The 16,445-nt window shown below is 43.8% G+C and overlaps 1 protein-coding gene and 1 long non-coding RNA gene across 8 annotated transcripts; both read right to left on the reverse strand.

Moving 5' to 3' along the window:
- Positions 1-160: 160 nt before the first annotated feature.
- Positions 161-15,616, reverse strand: LOC124254089 (UPF0705 protein C11orf49 homolog). Of its 7 annotated transcripts, none has more exons than XR_006892388.1 (11): positions 15,018-15,616; positions 14,508-14,610; positions 13,852-13,982; positions 13,509-13,593; positions 13,024-13,109; positions 12,114-12,306; positions 8,600-8,709; positions 8,187-8,241; positions 1,609-1,859; positions 1,267-1,320; positions 161-527 (listed from the first exon to the last, which is right to left on the reverse strand). XR_006892388.1 is itself a non-coding variant. In XM_046687961.1 (10 exons), the coding sequence occupies exons 1-9, from the start codon at positions 15,064-15,066 to the stop codon at positions 1,616-1,618; spliced, it is 1,056 nt and encodes a 351-aa protein (XP_046543917.1). In that variant the 5' UTR covers positions 15,067-15,616; the 3' UTR covers positions 161-652; positions 1,604-1,615. The 7 variants fall into 7 exon arrangements, 2 of the variants coding, with proteins under 2 accessions (XP_046543917.1, XP_046543918.1); XR_006892387.1 differs by lacking the exon at positions 1,267-1,320 and adding an exon at positions 874-943 and having other exon boundaries at positions 1,550-1,859; XR_006892386.1 differs by lacking the exon at positions 1,267-1,320 and adding an exon at positions 804-943 and having other exon boundaries at positions 1,550-1,859.
- LOC124254091 lies at positions 4,823-5,785 on the reverse strand. Its single transcript, XR_006892389.1, has 3 exons — positions 5,525-5,785; positions 5,254-5,363; positions 4,823-5,100 (listed from the first exon to the last, which is right to left on the reverse strand). It is a non-coding gene; the product is annotated as an uncharacterized LOC124254091 (long non-coding RNA).
- Positions 15,617-16,445: the final 829 nt, after the last annotated feature.

Genomic DNA, 16,445 nt, shown 5'->3' on the forward strand with positions numbered 1-16,445 from the left:
GGTATATTACCATGTTCCAAATCTAGTCGTTTAGCACAAATGAAAACAAACTCCCTGAAGTCAGTTAAATGTTTCCCAAACAGCTGCCTGAATACCAGCCATTTATTTGTCAGGCTTATTTCTGCAGAAACCTGGGTACTGATGATCATAAACAAATTCAGATATTCATCACTTTTATGCAGATAGACTATCACAGAAAATACAAAACCACTTTCTTGTCAATGAAGATATATTATACATGGATAAGCAATATCACAATTGAGTTTTTCAGAAAACCCAAGACATGACATTCAACACAAAACCATTCACCAACAAACGAACTTAACAACACAGCATCACTCCGGTCAGCTTATCCCCTTGTAGCAACCGTTGCCAATGATACCCTGGAAGTCTCAAGAACTGAGGACCTGTGCTTGACAGTACATGTCCTGTATTTTTGAGAAATGGGTACACTGTCACCACAGTGGAATGTAACTCCAATGTACCACAAAGCAACCTTAGCCGTAATGTGACAGTAACTCCCATACCTTAACACAGACTAAGATAGTCGTAGGGCTAAGTTTGTCTTCTACACTGACAGACGGTAACGCCCATACCTTAACACAGACTAAGATAGTCGTAGGGCTATATTTGTCTTCTACACTGACAGACGGTAACGCCCATACCTAAACACAGACTAAGATAGTCGTAGCGCTAAGTTTGTCTTCTACACTGACAGACGGTAACGCCCATACCTTAACACAGACTTAGGATAGTCGTAGCGCTAAGTTTGTCTCTACACTGACAGACGGTAACGCCCATACCTTAACACAGACTTAGGATAGTCGTAGCGCTATATTTGTCTTGTACACTGACAGACGGTAACGCCCATACCTTAACACAGACTTATGATAGTTGTAGCGCTATATTTGTCTTGTACACTGACAGACGGTAGCGCCCATACCTTAACACAGACTTAGGATAGATAGTCGTGGCTAAGTTTGTCTTGTATTTGTGTAACACACTGACAGGATACGGTAGCATACCTTATACCTTAACACAGACTTATGATAGTAGTAGCTATATTTGTCTTGTACATTTGTCTGACACTGACAGACGGTAACGCCCATACCTTAACACAGACTTAGGATAGTCGTGTAGCTATATTTGTCTTAGATAGTACACTGACATTACACTGACAGACGGTAACGCCCATACCTTAACACAGACTTATGATAGTCGTAAGCTATATTTGTCTCGTACACTGACAGACGGTAACGCCCATACCTTAACACAGACTTATGATAGTCGTAGCGCTATATTTGTCTTGTACACTGACAGACGGTAACGCCCATACCTTAACACAGACTTAGGATAGTCGTAGCGCTATATTTGTCTTGTACACTGACAGACGGTAACGCCCATACCTTAACACAGACTTAGGATAGTCGTAGCGCTATATTTGTCTTGTACACCCATACACTGACAGGATAACGCCCATACCTTAACACAGACTTAGGATAGTTGTAGCTATATTTGTCTTCGTACTGACAGATGGTAGCGCCCATACCTTAACACAGACTTATGATAGTTGTAGCGCTAAGTTTGTCTCGTACACTGACTGATGGATCGTCATCTAGTTGGTGTCGGATGAGTCCGATGATGAATCAGTCTCAGAACTTGTGTCAGCCACAGCGATGTCTCCCGTTGAGCGTTTCTGGTGTTTGACCAGGCCAATGGTTGACCTTGACCTGTGATTGGATGACGTGGAGGAGCTGTATGATGCCCTTGAGCCTGATTCACGGTGACTCACGGCCCCAGACGACCGGGATTTGTTACCTTTGTTTGAAACACTGGTGGGAGTCTTGATTGGAGGGATTCTGAAAACAGTTAGATACGGACTATTAAAATCATGTGACATTTCCATAATAATTTCCTGGATTTGAGACAAGAGCTATCTGAATGCAGACCTTAAGAAAACTTATATTTCATGCTATGTTTATTTTTGGAGAGGCCCCTACAGTGCTGGTCTATGTTTAGGAGAGGCCCCTATAGTGCAAGGGCCCAATCCATAGAGCATTCGTAGCCTACGACAAGTAATAGCTCGGAACTTTACAAACGCTTTTGGATTGGGACCCTAGTATATGTTTGGGAAATGCCCTTATAATGCTGGGCTGTGTTAAAGAAACTGGTATCTACAGTGCTGGTCTATGTTTGGGAAGGGCCCCTACAGTGCTATGTTATACAGCTGTGCTGAACCTATATAAGTAGGGACTGGCTAGGTCTAACAAGGCCACACATTCTTCATTGATTCTGATGTCTATGGAGTAATATCAGTGACCTAGTGTCTCTAACACACATGAAACACAGAGGTGACTTCACCTATTGTACCAAAGTGGGAATCAAACACGACTCTTAGGCATGAACTACTAGGCTACACGACCGCCCCGAGCAGTAGGGAGCAGTAGGGAGCACCTGTATTTATCAAATCAAGAGCAAAGTGTAATAAGGATGTTGCTGTTGCTTATCTACATCTTGTTGAAAGTTGCCGCTGTGTGGGATGGCGAGATGGGTTCATGATGCTGAACGTGAAATGCAGTGTGGGAGAGATGAGTTCATGAAAGCTTGCTGCAGTGGGTTCATGATGCTGGATGACGTGGAGAGATGGGTTCATGATGCTGAACGTGAAATGCAGTGTGAATGATGCAACGTGAAATGCAGTGTGGGAGAGATGGGTTCATGATGCTGAACGTGAAATGCAGTGTGGGAGAGATGGGTTCATGATGCTCAACGTGAAATGCAGTGTGGGAGAGATGGGTTCATGATGCTGAACGTGAAATGCAGTGTGGGAGAGATGGGTTCATGACGCTGAACGTGAAATGCAGTGTGGGATGGAGAGATGGGTTCATGATGCTGAACGTGAAATGCAGTGTGGGAGAGATGGGTTCATGATGCTGAACGTGAAATGCAGTGTGGGAGAGATGGGTTCATGATGCTGAACGTGAAATGCAGTGTGGGATGGAGAGATGGGTTCATGATGCTGAACGTGAAATGCAGTGTGGGATGGAGAGATGGGTTCATGATGTTGAACGTGAAATGCAGTGTGGGAAGGAGAGATGGGTTCATGATGCTGAACGTGAAATGCAAAGGATCAAACTGCATGCAGAGGAGGTAAACAAATTACAAGATCAACACAGAACCCTTCACTAATCTGAAATTATCATAATAAAATCTTTGAAATCTACAAATTTCCTAACAGTTCTTAAAAATATACTTTTGCTGCTGATTAGTAAAACAATGACTAGACTAATTATCTTCTAGAGATAGACATGTTTGGTTTGACACCACAGTGTAGCTTAGGAAAACTGTTAATCATTACACATGAATTAGTTCTAGATTCTAACTTATTTTCGACTAACAACCCTGCAGAATCTACTCCTGGGACTCTTGCAGGGACTTAGACTAAGCAGTGATCAGATCAAATACTGTCACAAAAATCATCCAAACACCACAAGACTTGGTCATCTGGTCCGGCTTGTTAACCTAAGTAACTACAGCTATGGTGACATGTTAGTGCTTGGATGTAAGCTCACTAGAAAACAGCTACAAATATCTACACATCAGACTTACCCCATGGAAAACAACAAGAGCAGCTAATGCTTGGGGGAGACAACATCCACTTGTGCTTTGTCCTCATTTGCTGTGTTTATCAAGTTACAGTTTATATAGCTCAACTGTTATCAACTGAGACTGGGTATGGAGTCATTCTGACGCTCAAATATGGATCAAAATACCACCCAATGCCTACATGGTCCCCATAGAATCCAGTCCCCTATATGGTACCCCTTTCATGGTCCAGATCACCTACACCATCCCCTACATGGCCAAGATGCCCTACATGATCCAAACCCCCTACATGGTCCAGTTGCCCTACATGGTACAGACCCTTACATGGTCCAGACCCCTACATGGTCCAGATGCCCTACATAGTCCAGATCCCCTACATGGTCCAAATGCCCTGCATGGTCCAGACCCCCTACATGGTCCAAATGCCCTACATGGTCCAGACCCCCTACATGGTCCAAATGCCCTATATGATCCAGATCCCCTAATGGTACAGATGCTCTACATGGTCCACATGCCCTACGTGGTCCAGATGCCTATATGGTCTAGACCCCCATCATGGTCCAGATGCCCTACATTGCCCAGACCCCCTACATGGTAGACTTGGACCAATTTGGATACCTCATGCCTACACAGAGACAAGCAGACAAGCATGAGGTACTGGGGACCTAATCTTATCCCTCATGCCTACAGTGAGACAAGCAGACAAGCATGAGGTACTGGGGACCTAATCTTATCCCTCATGCCTACAGGAGACAAACAGACAAGCATGAGGTACTGGGGACCTAATCTTATCCCTCATGCCTACAGTGAGACAAGCAGACAAGCATGAGGTACTGGGGACCTAATCTTATCAGTGAGCATGCCTACAGTGAGATCTTATCCCTCATGCCTACAGAGACAAGCATGAGGTACTGGGGACCTAATCTTATCCCTCATGCCTACAGTGAGACAAGCAGACAAGCATGAGGTACTGGGGACCTAATCTTATCCCTCATGCCTACAGTGAGACAAGCAGACAAGCATGAGGTACTGGGGTACTGGGGACCTAATCTTATCCCTCATGCCTACAGTGAGACAAGCATGAGGTACTGGGGACCTAATCTTATCCCTCATGCCTACAGTGAGACAAGCAGACAAGCATGAGGTACTGGGGACCTAATCTTATCCCTCATGTCTACAGTGAGACAAGCATGAGGTACTGGGAACCTAATCTTATCCCTCATGCCTACAGTGAGAGACAAGCATGAGGTACTGGGGACCTAATCTTATCCCTCCCTCATGCCTACAGTGAGACAATCTTAGACAAGCCATGAGGTACTGGGGACCTAATCTTATCCCTCATGCCTACAGTGAGACAAGCATGAGGTACTGGGGACCTAATCTTATCCCTCATGCCTACAGTGAGACAAGCAGACAAGCATGAGGTACTGGGAACCTAATCTTATCCCTCATGCCTACAGTGAGACAAGCAGACAAGCATGAGGTACTGGGGACCTAATCTTATCCCTCATGCCTACAGTGAGACAAGCATGAGGTACTGGGGACCTAATCTTATCCCTCATGCCTACAGTGAGACAAGCATGAGGTACTGGGGACCTAATCTTATCCCTCATGCCTACAGTGAGACAAGCATGAGGTACTGGGAACCTAATCTTATCCCTCATGCCTACAGTGAGACAAGCAGACAAGCATGAGGTACTGGGGACCTAATCTTATCCCTCATGCCTACAGTGAGACAAGCATGAGGTACTGGGAACCTAATCTTATCCCTCATGCCTACAGTGAGACAAGCATGAGGTACTGGGGACCTAATCTTATCCCTCATGCCTACAGTGAGACAAGCAGACAAGCATGAGGTACTGGGGACCTAATCTTATCCCTCATGCCTACAGTGAGACAAGCATGAGGTACTGGGGACCTAATCTTATCCCTCATGCCTACAGTGAGACAAGCAGACATGCACGAGGTACTGGGGACCCACTCTGATCCAACATGCCTACACGGAGACAAGCATGAGGTACTGGGCACCCTCTCTGATCTGTTACAAATCAGCAGTTTTCTCCGATCCTTAGCAAGTGTTGAGCAGCACAATGTATAGAGATCTGCACTATTGAGATGACACATGACAACATGACACAACACTGACACAAGCGAGGACATCTAGAAAAGACAACACCAATTATACCTATTCACCAGGGGGCGCTACTTGTTCATCACATACAGATCATACACAGGCATCCGACTGCAGCACGGAGGGAGAAACACGACATTGTTAAACAACCAGTGTCTACATACAGACACAGTATATAGTTACATACGATAACATGTGTATATATATACAGATCCCACAGAGACTGTAACATGAAGTATAGCACCATATACATGTATACAGGATATATCCCACATAGACAAGTATATCACGTTTGTAAGACGATGGTTATAGCACATATGTAGGAACACATGCTAAAGACAGCCACTGACTGTAAATAAACATGAAAACCGTCATCTCTGTACATTCAGATGTGTACATGTATCCCTGGCCTTGATCTCAAACATATATCCCACATGGCCTGTAACAGATGTGTATATATACAGCATATATCCCACATGGCCTGTAACAGATGTGTATATATACAGCATATATCCCACATTGATTGTAACAGATGTGTATATATACAGCATATATCCCACATTGACTGTAACAGATGTGTATATATACAGCATATATCCCACATTGACTGTAACAGATGTGTATATATACAGCATATATCCCACATGTATTGTACCAGAGGTGTATATATACAGCATATACCCCACACTGACTGTAACAGATGTGTATATATACAGCATATATCCCACATTGACTGTAACAGATGTGTATATACAGCATATATCCCACATTGACTGTAACAGATGTGTATATATACAGCATATATCCCACATTGACTGTAACAGATGTGTATATATACAGCATATATCCCACATTGACTGTAACAGATGTGTATATATACAGCATATATCCACATTGACTGTAACAGATGTGTATATATACAGCATATATCCCACATTGACTGTAACAGATGTGTATATACAGCATATATCTCACATTGACTGTAACAGATGTGTATATTCATCTACAGTATGCATTCCACATTGAGGGTAACATGGAATTAAATGTCAGATCACCAACTGCTAGACAAGGTATAAACTAGTTAGAAAACTTGCACATAAAACAACAAAGTGTAAATGAAATAAATAACTTCATTGAAATAAAATTGTTAAAGGGCATTGAACGTATGGTTAGTTGTAATTAGTACAAATATAAGAGTTACCTCAAAGAAAGAACACATGCAAAAATTTCAAAAATAAGAAAACATGCTTTTATTCATAATATATACAATTCAAGAAGGAATGTCCCGTGACTTGTCATCTAACTGTTCAATGTACACACTGATGAGGTAAAGGAGAAATGAGTTCAGAAAACTGAACATAAAATACGCTTGTGTTGCATGAAACAGACCCCATGATTGTTCACTCTATCTGTGACAAAATGCCTGTAGGTAGAAGTAGGTCGCACGACAAGTAGAATAATGTACATTACCGGTTATCAACATGAAACTGTGAAAAGATTTAAGTATGTTTCATTTTCCACCAGTGATCCCTTTAAACAAACTGGATTTACATATAAGTTATTTTCTTGAGTATTATGTGCACCCATGTATATTGCACCCCCTTCTAGGTAATTCAGTATTTTACACACAAATAATCCCTCCCAAAATTCAGGTATCACAAACATATATCAACAAACTTGGTAAAAATGTATATGAAATTTGAGATAGAACATCAAGGATGTCATTACTTAATAGATCTGACCTTTAACCTTCAACAGGTGATGGGCAATAGATTTTACATTTAACATGGGCAAATGCTTTACACTTGTTGTGTTCACAGAGACCTAATATTGGTGTGAGTCATTGGTGTGAAACCATATACAACATACCAATCATTCAAGAAACCTTGATTAAGGTGAAGTGCTCATGCAGGCAGAGCTACTTCAACAATGACCTTCGAAATGACCTTGACCTCCAAAAAACGTTCAAGGTTGCCTCTAGTTGGTGACAGCGGCAAGGACACAAATTTCAGATTCCAGTGAGATCTGCTGTTTCAGGGACTAAGGGGTGGATATTGACATGTGCGATCAGCTATGTTGTATCCGGGGCCAAGGGGAAGCTGTTGACATGGTTGGAAAGCCAGAATCTCACTGATATGCCAAATATCCTTTGTAAAGTGGCTTAAAATATGTAAAATATATCAAAACCTGGAAACACTCACCCACTCAACTGAATAGTATGTCATATGTTCATAAAAGTATCCTTGGTGCAAGTACAAATGCCCAATGGTTTACATACACGTTATCATTAGTGGCCTGAGAAGTGGGAGTAGATTCTCCTGGAGCACCAATCATTGGTTAGGGAATCATAAAAACAAAACCATTATAAAAGTGTTATCAATCAACGAGATTCACACAGTGCCACATCCACAGTGTCTGGCTGAGAGGTGCCACTACAACAGATGCTTACGATGAGATCTCCGCCTCCCCGGTGTCCAGTAGCGCTGTCTTAGGTGGCAGTCGACCTGCGGAACAAATACAGGATCAGATAGATCACAAACCTACAGGAGGACAGTTACAGGATCAGAGAGATGATAGATGATCAGGATCAGAGATAGATCACAAACCTACAGGAACATACAGGATCAGAGACATGATCACAGATACAGGATCAGATAGATCACAAATACAGGATCAGATAGATCACAAACCTACAGGAACATCACACAGTTACAGGATCAGAGACATGATCACAGATACAGGATCAGATAGATCACAAATACAGGATCAGATAGATCACAAACCTACAGGAACATCACACAGTTACAGGATCAGATATAGATCAGATACAGATGACGTACAGAAGCCTGGATAGTGTCTCACCTATGTGCTCGTTGATGGACTCGCTCTTGGCAATGGCCATTAGAAAGCCATAGAAGGACACCCGGGGAACCGTGAAGAGAATCTCCTTCAGCGCCGAGACAGGTGGTGTGCTGTGGAGAAACATTGGCTAGTAATCATCATATCACAGTCCCATAACAATCCCTTGGTTAATACACCTCATATTCACATCATATTATGGAGGGAAACACAAACAATATGCATTTGACATTAGTAGACTTGAACCTAGTGTTCTGTAGTACAAGCAAGGCACGACCCACATGGCTACACACATCAACCCATGTGTAGACTTGAACCTGGTGTTCTGTAGTACAAGCAAGGCACGACCCACATGGCTACACACATCAACCCATGTGTAGACTTGAACCTGGTGTTCTGCAGTACAAGCAAGGCATGACCCACATGGCTACACACATCAACCCATGTGTAGACTTGAACCTGGTGTTCTGTAGGACAAGCAAGGCATAACCCACATGGCTACACACATCAACCCATGTGTAGACTTGAACCTGGTGTTCTGCAGTACAAGCAAGGCATGACCCACATGGCTACACACATCAACCCATGTGTAGACTTGAACCTGGTGTTCTGCAGTACAAGCAAGGCATGACCCACATGGCTACACACATCAACCCATGTGTAGACTTGAACCTGGTGTTCTGCAGTACAAGCAAGGCATGACCCACATGGCTACACACATCTACCCATGTGTAGACTTGAACCTGGTGTTCTGTAGGACAAGCAAGGCATAACCCACATGGCTACACACATCAACCCATGTGTAGACTTGAACCTGGTGTTCTGCAGTACAAGCAAGGCATGACCCACATGGCTAGACACATCAACCCATGTGTAGACTTGAACCTGGTGTTCTGCAGTACAAGCAAGGCATGACCCACATGGCTACACACATCAACCCATGTGTAGACTTGAACCTGGTGTTCTGCAGTACAAGCAAGGCATGACCCACATGGCTACACACATCAACCCATGTGTAGACTTGAACCTGGTGTTCTGTAGTACAAGCAAGGCATGACCCACATGGCTAGACACATCAACCCATGTGTAGACTTGAACCTGGTGTTCTGCAGTACAAGCAAGGCATGACCCACATGGCTACACACATCAACCCATGTGTAGACTTGAACCTGGTGTTCTGCAGTACAAGCAAGGCATGACCCACATGGCTACACACATCAACCCATGTGTAGACTTGAACCTGGTGTTCTGCAGTACAAGCAAGGCATGACCCACATGGCTACACACATCAACCCATGTGTAGACTTGAACCTGGTGTTCTGCAGTACAAGCAAGGCATGACCCACATGGCTACACACACATCAACCCATGTGTAGACTTGAACCTGGTGTTCTGCAGGTACAAGCAAGGCATGACCCACATGGCTACACACATCAACCCATGTGTAGACTTGAACCTGGTGTTCTGCAGTACAAGCAAGGCATGACCCACATGGCTACACACATCAACCCATGTGTAGACTTGAACCTGGTGTTCTGCAGTACAAGCAAGGCATGACCCACATGGCTACACATACACATCAACCCATGTGTAGACTTGAACCTGGTGTTCTGCAGTACAAGCAAGGCATGACCCACATGGCTACACACATCATCAACCCATGTGTAGACTTGAACCTGGTGTTCTGCAGTACAAGCAAGGCATGACCCACATGGCTACACACATCAACCCATGTGTAGACTTGAACCTGGTGTTCTGCAGTACAAGCAAGGCATGACCCACATGGCTACACACCCAACCCATGTAGACTTGAACCTGGTGTTCTGCAGTACAAGCAAGGCATGACCCACATGGCTACACACATCAACCCATGTGTAGACTTGAACCTGGTGTTCTGCAGTACAAGCAAGGCATGACCCACATGGCTACACACATCAACCCATGTGTAGACTTGAACCTGGTGTTCTGCAGTACAAGCAAGGCATGACCCACATGGCTACACACATCAACCCATGTGTAGACTTGAACCTGGTGTTCTGCAGTACAAGCAAGGCATGACCCACATGGCTACACACATCAACCCATGTGTAGACTTGAACCTGGTGTTCTGTGGAATAAGCAAGGCATGACCCACATGGCTACACACATCAACCCATGTGTAGACTTGAACCTGGTGTTCTGCAGGTACAAGCAAGGCATGACCCACATGGCTACACACATCAACATCACATGTGTAGACTTGAACCTGGTGTTCTGCAGGACAAGCAAGGCATGACCCACATGGCTACACACATCAACCCATGTGTAGACTTGAACCTGGTGTTCTGCAGTACAAGCAAGGCATGACCCACATGGCTACACACATCAACCCATGTGTAGACTTGAACCTGGTGTTCTGCAGTACAAGCAAGGCATAACCCACATGGCTACACACATCAACCCATGTGTAGACTTGAACCTGGTGTTCTGTAGTACAAGCAAGGCATGACCCACATGGCTACACACATCAACCCATGTGTAGACTTGAACCTGGTGTTCTGTAGGACAAGCAAGGCATGACCCACATGGCTACACACACATCAACATGTGTGTAGACTTGAACCTGGTGTTCTGTAGGACAAGCAAGGCATGACCCACATGGCTACACACATCAACCCATGTGTAGACTTGAACCTGGTGTTCTGTAGGACAAGCAAGGCATGACCCACATGGCTACACACATCAACCCATGTGTAGACTTGAACCTGGTGTTCTGCAGTACAAGCAAGGCATGACCCACATGGCTACACACATCAACCCATGTGTAGACTTGAACCTGGTGTTCTGCAGTACAAGCAAGGCATGACCCACATGGCTACACACATCAACCCATGTGTAGACTTGAACCTGGTGTTTTGTGGAATAAGTTCTGTGGGACAGGCAAGGCATGACCTACATGGCTACACACATCAACCCATGTGTGTAGACTTGAACCTGGTGTTCTGCAGTACAAGCAAGGCATGACCCACATGGCTACACACATCAACCCATGTGTAGACTTGAACCTGGTGTTTAGTGCAGCAGCCCAAGCAAGGCATGACTTATACATGGCTGAACACATCAACCCATGTGTAGACTTGAACCTGGTGTTCTGCAGTACAAGCAAGGCATGACCCACATGGCTACACACATCAACCCATGTGTAGACTTGAACCTGGTGTTTTGTGGAATAAGCAAGGCATGACCCACATGGCTAGACACATCAACCCATGTGTAGACTTGAACCTGGTGTTCTGTAGGACAAGCAAGGCATGACCCACATGGCTACACACATCAACCCATGTGTAGACTTGAACCTGGTGTTCTGTGGAATAAGCAAGGCATGACCCACATGGCTAGACACATCAACACATGTGTAGACTTGAACCTGATGTTCTGCGGAATAAGCAAGGCATGACCCACATGGCTACACATTTCAACCCATTTGAAGATTCGTGTTAGCAGGATAAGCCAGGCATGACCCACTCGGCCGTCTCACCTGAAGCTGACCCTCTCACAGAGAGGGTACAGTGATCGGAAGAACTGCATGGCATCGATGCCGTCGGCAGGCTGGTGGTTCTGCTGGAGGATCTTGGTGCCGGCGCTGGCGGAGGGCACCACTACCGGGTCGCGGGGACTTCGCTGTGTCTGGAGGATGGACTGGTAGATCTCCCCACTCTTCTCCAGGAACTCTGCAGCAGAGTGTATCCTCAGTCAGCCAAGGGAATAGTTCTCCATTCTATAATGACTACAGTTCCCCTTTATGGGAAGTTTCAAGATAGACATAGATTTCCATTGGAGACTTTGCTTACATGCCTTGATGGTGTTCTACTTCCACCATTCCTGGACGAAAACCCAGGAGTTCCTTGCATGAATACATACTGAAGCTTTGTTTCTGATCATTTAAACCCTTTTAATCTTAAACCCAGTGTTTTACCATATAAAGGAAATATCACAGAGTTTTCATTGCATGCTCTTGATCCAATATACCCCTGGTCAAGAAAACGAAGAAATACACATCATAATCATCAACTTGACCCAGACTACAGACTGATAGTAACAGCCATCTGTGAGGTAACCTCAACATCAGTATCTATCAGAACCACTGAGCGGCTATATGTAGAATTCTACAAAGTTAGCGTCAGTGATGAAATAAGTGATGGCATCTAACCAATGGCATCTAACCGAACTGGTTAAATGACACTGAATTACATTTATGTCACAAGATATCACCACAGTTCATTTATCACCTTTACTTTATTGATGCCAGCCAATCAGAGTCACATTTAGATGAACATCACTCCCTTACTACTGGGATCGTGATTAACATGGATCTTGAACTTTCGAGTATCAGGATACTGAACTTTATCAGAGTATCAGAGGATACTGAACTTTTCGAAGCATCTCACCTTCATAACAGAACTGCACCTGCAATGCGTAGATGAAGTCGGAGAAGCAGATGAGACAGTCGAGGGCGTCGTCAATCAAGATGATCCTGAAAGGCGAGATGTGACACAGTTACAGAAAACCCACACAACTACAGGTGACACTGAGAGCACACTGACCAAGGTATCAAGGACGTTCACTGATGTTTCACTGTTATAAGTTGTAGGGGAATATGCTCTGATGTACCCTGTGTGTGAGTGTACCTCCAGGTATGGGCATATTGCCAGATGACAATTTGGGCTCTGTCCATCACACACATTGAATGTTAGTTTTCATTATTTACATAAAGCTACTTTGTTGTACAGAGTTTAGTTGAGAGATTAGAGGATTAGCTACATTATATCCATTATCAAACCTTCATCTTGTATGTGTGTGTGTGCCTACATGCGTGTGTATATGTACATGCATGTTTGTGTGTAGTTTGTGTCTGTGTGTGTGTCGGGAGTACCTGGCAGTCTTCTGCACCATACTGAATGGAAAGTCTGAACACAGTAGCCCCAGTAGGGAGTGGTACTCCTGGATACTCAGCAGATCTGAAACACACACTCGACAATGACAAACAGTAGCCCCAGTAGGGAGTGGTACTCCTGGATACTCAGCAGATCTGAAACACACACTCGACAATGACAAACAGTAGCCCCAGTAGGGAGTGGTACTCCTGGATACTCAGCAGATCTGAAACACACACTCGACAATGACAAACTGAACAATATCCTATGATATGACCCCGTGTGTCACAATCAGATATCTCCTGATGCTTGATACACATTTAGAATGAAGACATATCCTACCTCCCTTTTTGCCAATTTGTTTGTAGCACTTCCAGAAAAGTTTAACAAACGAAGCCCGATTGTGTGGCGTGGAGCGAACAAAGGCGTACTCGCGGAACATGGTGTGGTTGCCATCACGCAGACTTGCAAAGCTGAAAAACAACAACAATCAAAACTATATCACATGACATAAGGCTATCAATCCTACACACTTTCACACGAGATGATATGGCAGTGTAAGTCTTTGTAGAGCTATGTTACAATTGCATTACATTATTTTGGTTAAGTTTTTTCTTGAGATTCAGCACAAGGCAGTTGCGAGCTGGTTAATTCATTTCGACAGGGTAGGCTGGTGCCTTTGGGCTCTCACATTACATCAAGATCAGCTCTTGTGGCAAAGCAATATGACCCTGCATAGTCAACCAACGCCTGTTTGGGACGCTGGACCACTGCCAGGTGAGCGTCATTGTTACTGACTTTATTGCTATTCTACAGCGCCTGTCATTGTCATTGTGACTGTGATGCCATGCTACTTTGTAATGCCATTATAATTCTTTGCAGTAATACATCTGTATCTAATTAGTTGTAAACTGACCTGTAATAACATTCACTGTATATATTCCTGTTATGCTACATTACATGATGCTACGGACGGTGTTGGAAACTGAGTCACTTACTAATCACTGATGAACTTGACGGCGTTGACTTTGGGGTTGTCTTCCCGATGTTCCAGGAGCTGGGAGATTCCATCCTCCAGATACGTCAGCACATTGTGCTTTGCTGAAAACACTGAGTTGGTCAGTTTAACGCCGGTCAGCAATACTCTAGGCATATCAAGACCGCCTCTAAATAATTAAGTCTGGTCCAGGAAACTGCCAACAAATACCACTACATTAACCCATGTTGTCTCGACCTGGTGACGACCGATAACCTGTGTTGTCTGGATGTAGTGACACAACAATAAACTGTGTTGTCTAGACATGGTGACACAATAACATTATTAACACATGTCATCTGGATGAGGTGACAACAATACTGCAAATGGATGTTGTCAGGCTTATAGACTTTCTACGTCAATGGACTGTCCCCTGCAGCAGCTGAGTTTTGCACAGAGAAGCATGTCTACCTCTACTGCATAAATGTCTACCTATACTGCATAAATGTCTACAGCATACCTCAAAACTTACCTAGATATCGTTCTGCTGTCGTGGAGAATCGATCTTCGTTGATAGCCATTTTTCTGACAATGTTTTGCTCTTCCAGTTGGAATTATCGATTTCCTAATCCTTATTGCATGGAAAATTAATGCCGAAAATATAGAAGTTCCGCACAGAACGTTAATGTTATCTTTGTTCACCGCATTACAGACAGTGGTAAATCAAATCATGAAATATTTGTTTGATTCAAGAATCAAGTACACAATTAATGTTCAGCATGGACACTCTACAGTCATGGAAACAGACTCTGTTCGTGTAGGTTGAGACGGATGACGTTGCAAACAGACGTAATTTCATCTTATTTCGAGGTAAATCGAGATGAATAGGCTAACATTGAAAGTATTTCATTTGCAGCGAAACCGGAAGTTTTCATGGGGCAACCATATCACACAGAGCTATGCGACATTACACGATTCGCATTACAATTTTTTAAACCTTATTTCTGAAATAGTATGCATTGCACGATGTGTTTTTCTGCATGGAAAGTGAGATAACGCATTTGTGACATCGATAACTAGGGCTTAAAATTGGAGTCCGAAATATTCACGCACCTGACCTCTCGTCAAGTTTCGGTCATTTCCGCTCGAGCTACAGCATTGTACGCTTCGTGTTACAGGCTTTGTGATTGGACGACTGCGGTCCCGTTAAATGTACGGAAACCATCGAGCACATGCGAGGTCATCTGTCAATCACTGCAAATAACAGAAGCTTTAGACTTACCGCAACAACTGACCTCATTCAGTGTAAACACGGAGTACTGTGGAAACTAACTTATGTACCGCTCGATGCACTGAGGATGAAGGCTATTACTGCAGCCTTGTCGCTGCTAGCCATTTGCTTCGGTAAGTTACTTTCTCAGATATTGGATGCAGAAATCTGTGAATATTGGAATATTTTGGTCTGCGCTTCAACCAAGTTGGTCGGCGAAGCAAGTTGTACATTTGACCCTCTCCTCTAAACAAACGTCAGGTCCCCCAAATCCCCAGCCCAACGCTGTTCCTGGCTGAGGCCAGCTGACCCGGGGAACTCTGGTCTTTTTGAATGCTATGTGATAGTGTGTATTTTCACGTCATAATTTTACGTGTGATATCATGTATCAAACAGTGTGCATGATTTTACCATGCGTTTGGTGAGCCCCACTAACATGTGTTAAAACGTATTTGTAAATAAACCTGTTTACATTAGAGAAGTCAAAGTGGACATGGCTTTGTCTGAATAATGTGGCGATAGTTATCATAATGTTATATGAATTTCCATGGGTAGAAATGCAAATTAATTAAATTTTATGAGATAACAAAGAAATATTTATTCCAACGAATTTTGTTTCTTCTCATTCCACATTTGGCTTAACCGGGGAGACTTGTTGTACATTATCCCTGGCTTAAGTCAAGAAATTTC

The sequence above is a fragment of the Haliotis rubra genome, unplaced genomic scaffold (assembly GCF_003918875.1).
Source record: "Haliotis rubra isolate DU_JTF1 unplaced genomic scaffold, ASM391887v1 Scf563, whole genome shotgun sequence".
In the NCBI taxonomy this organism is placed as follows: domain Eukaryota; kingdom Metazoa; phylum Mollusca; class Gastropoda; order Lepetellida; family Haliotidae; genus Haliotis; species Haliotis rubra.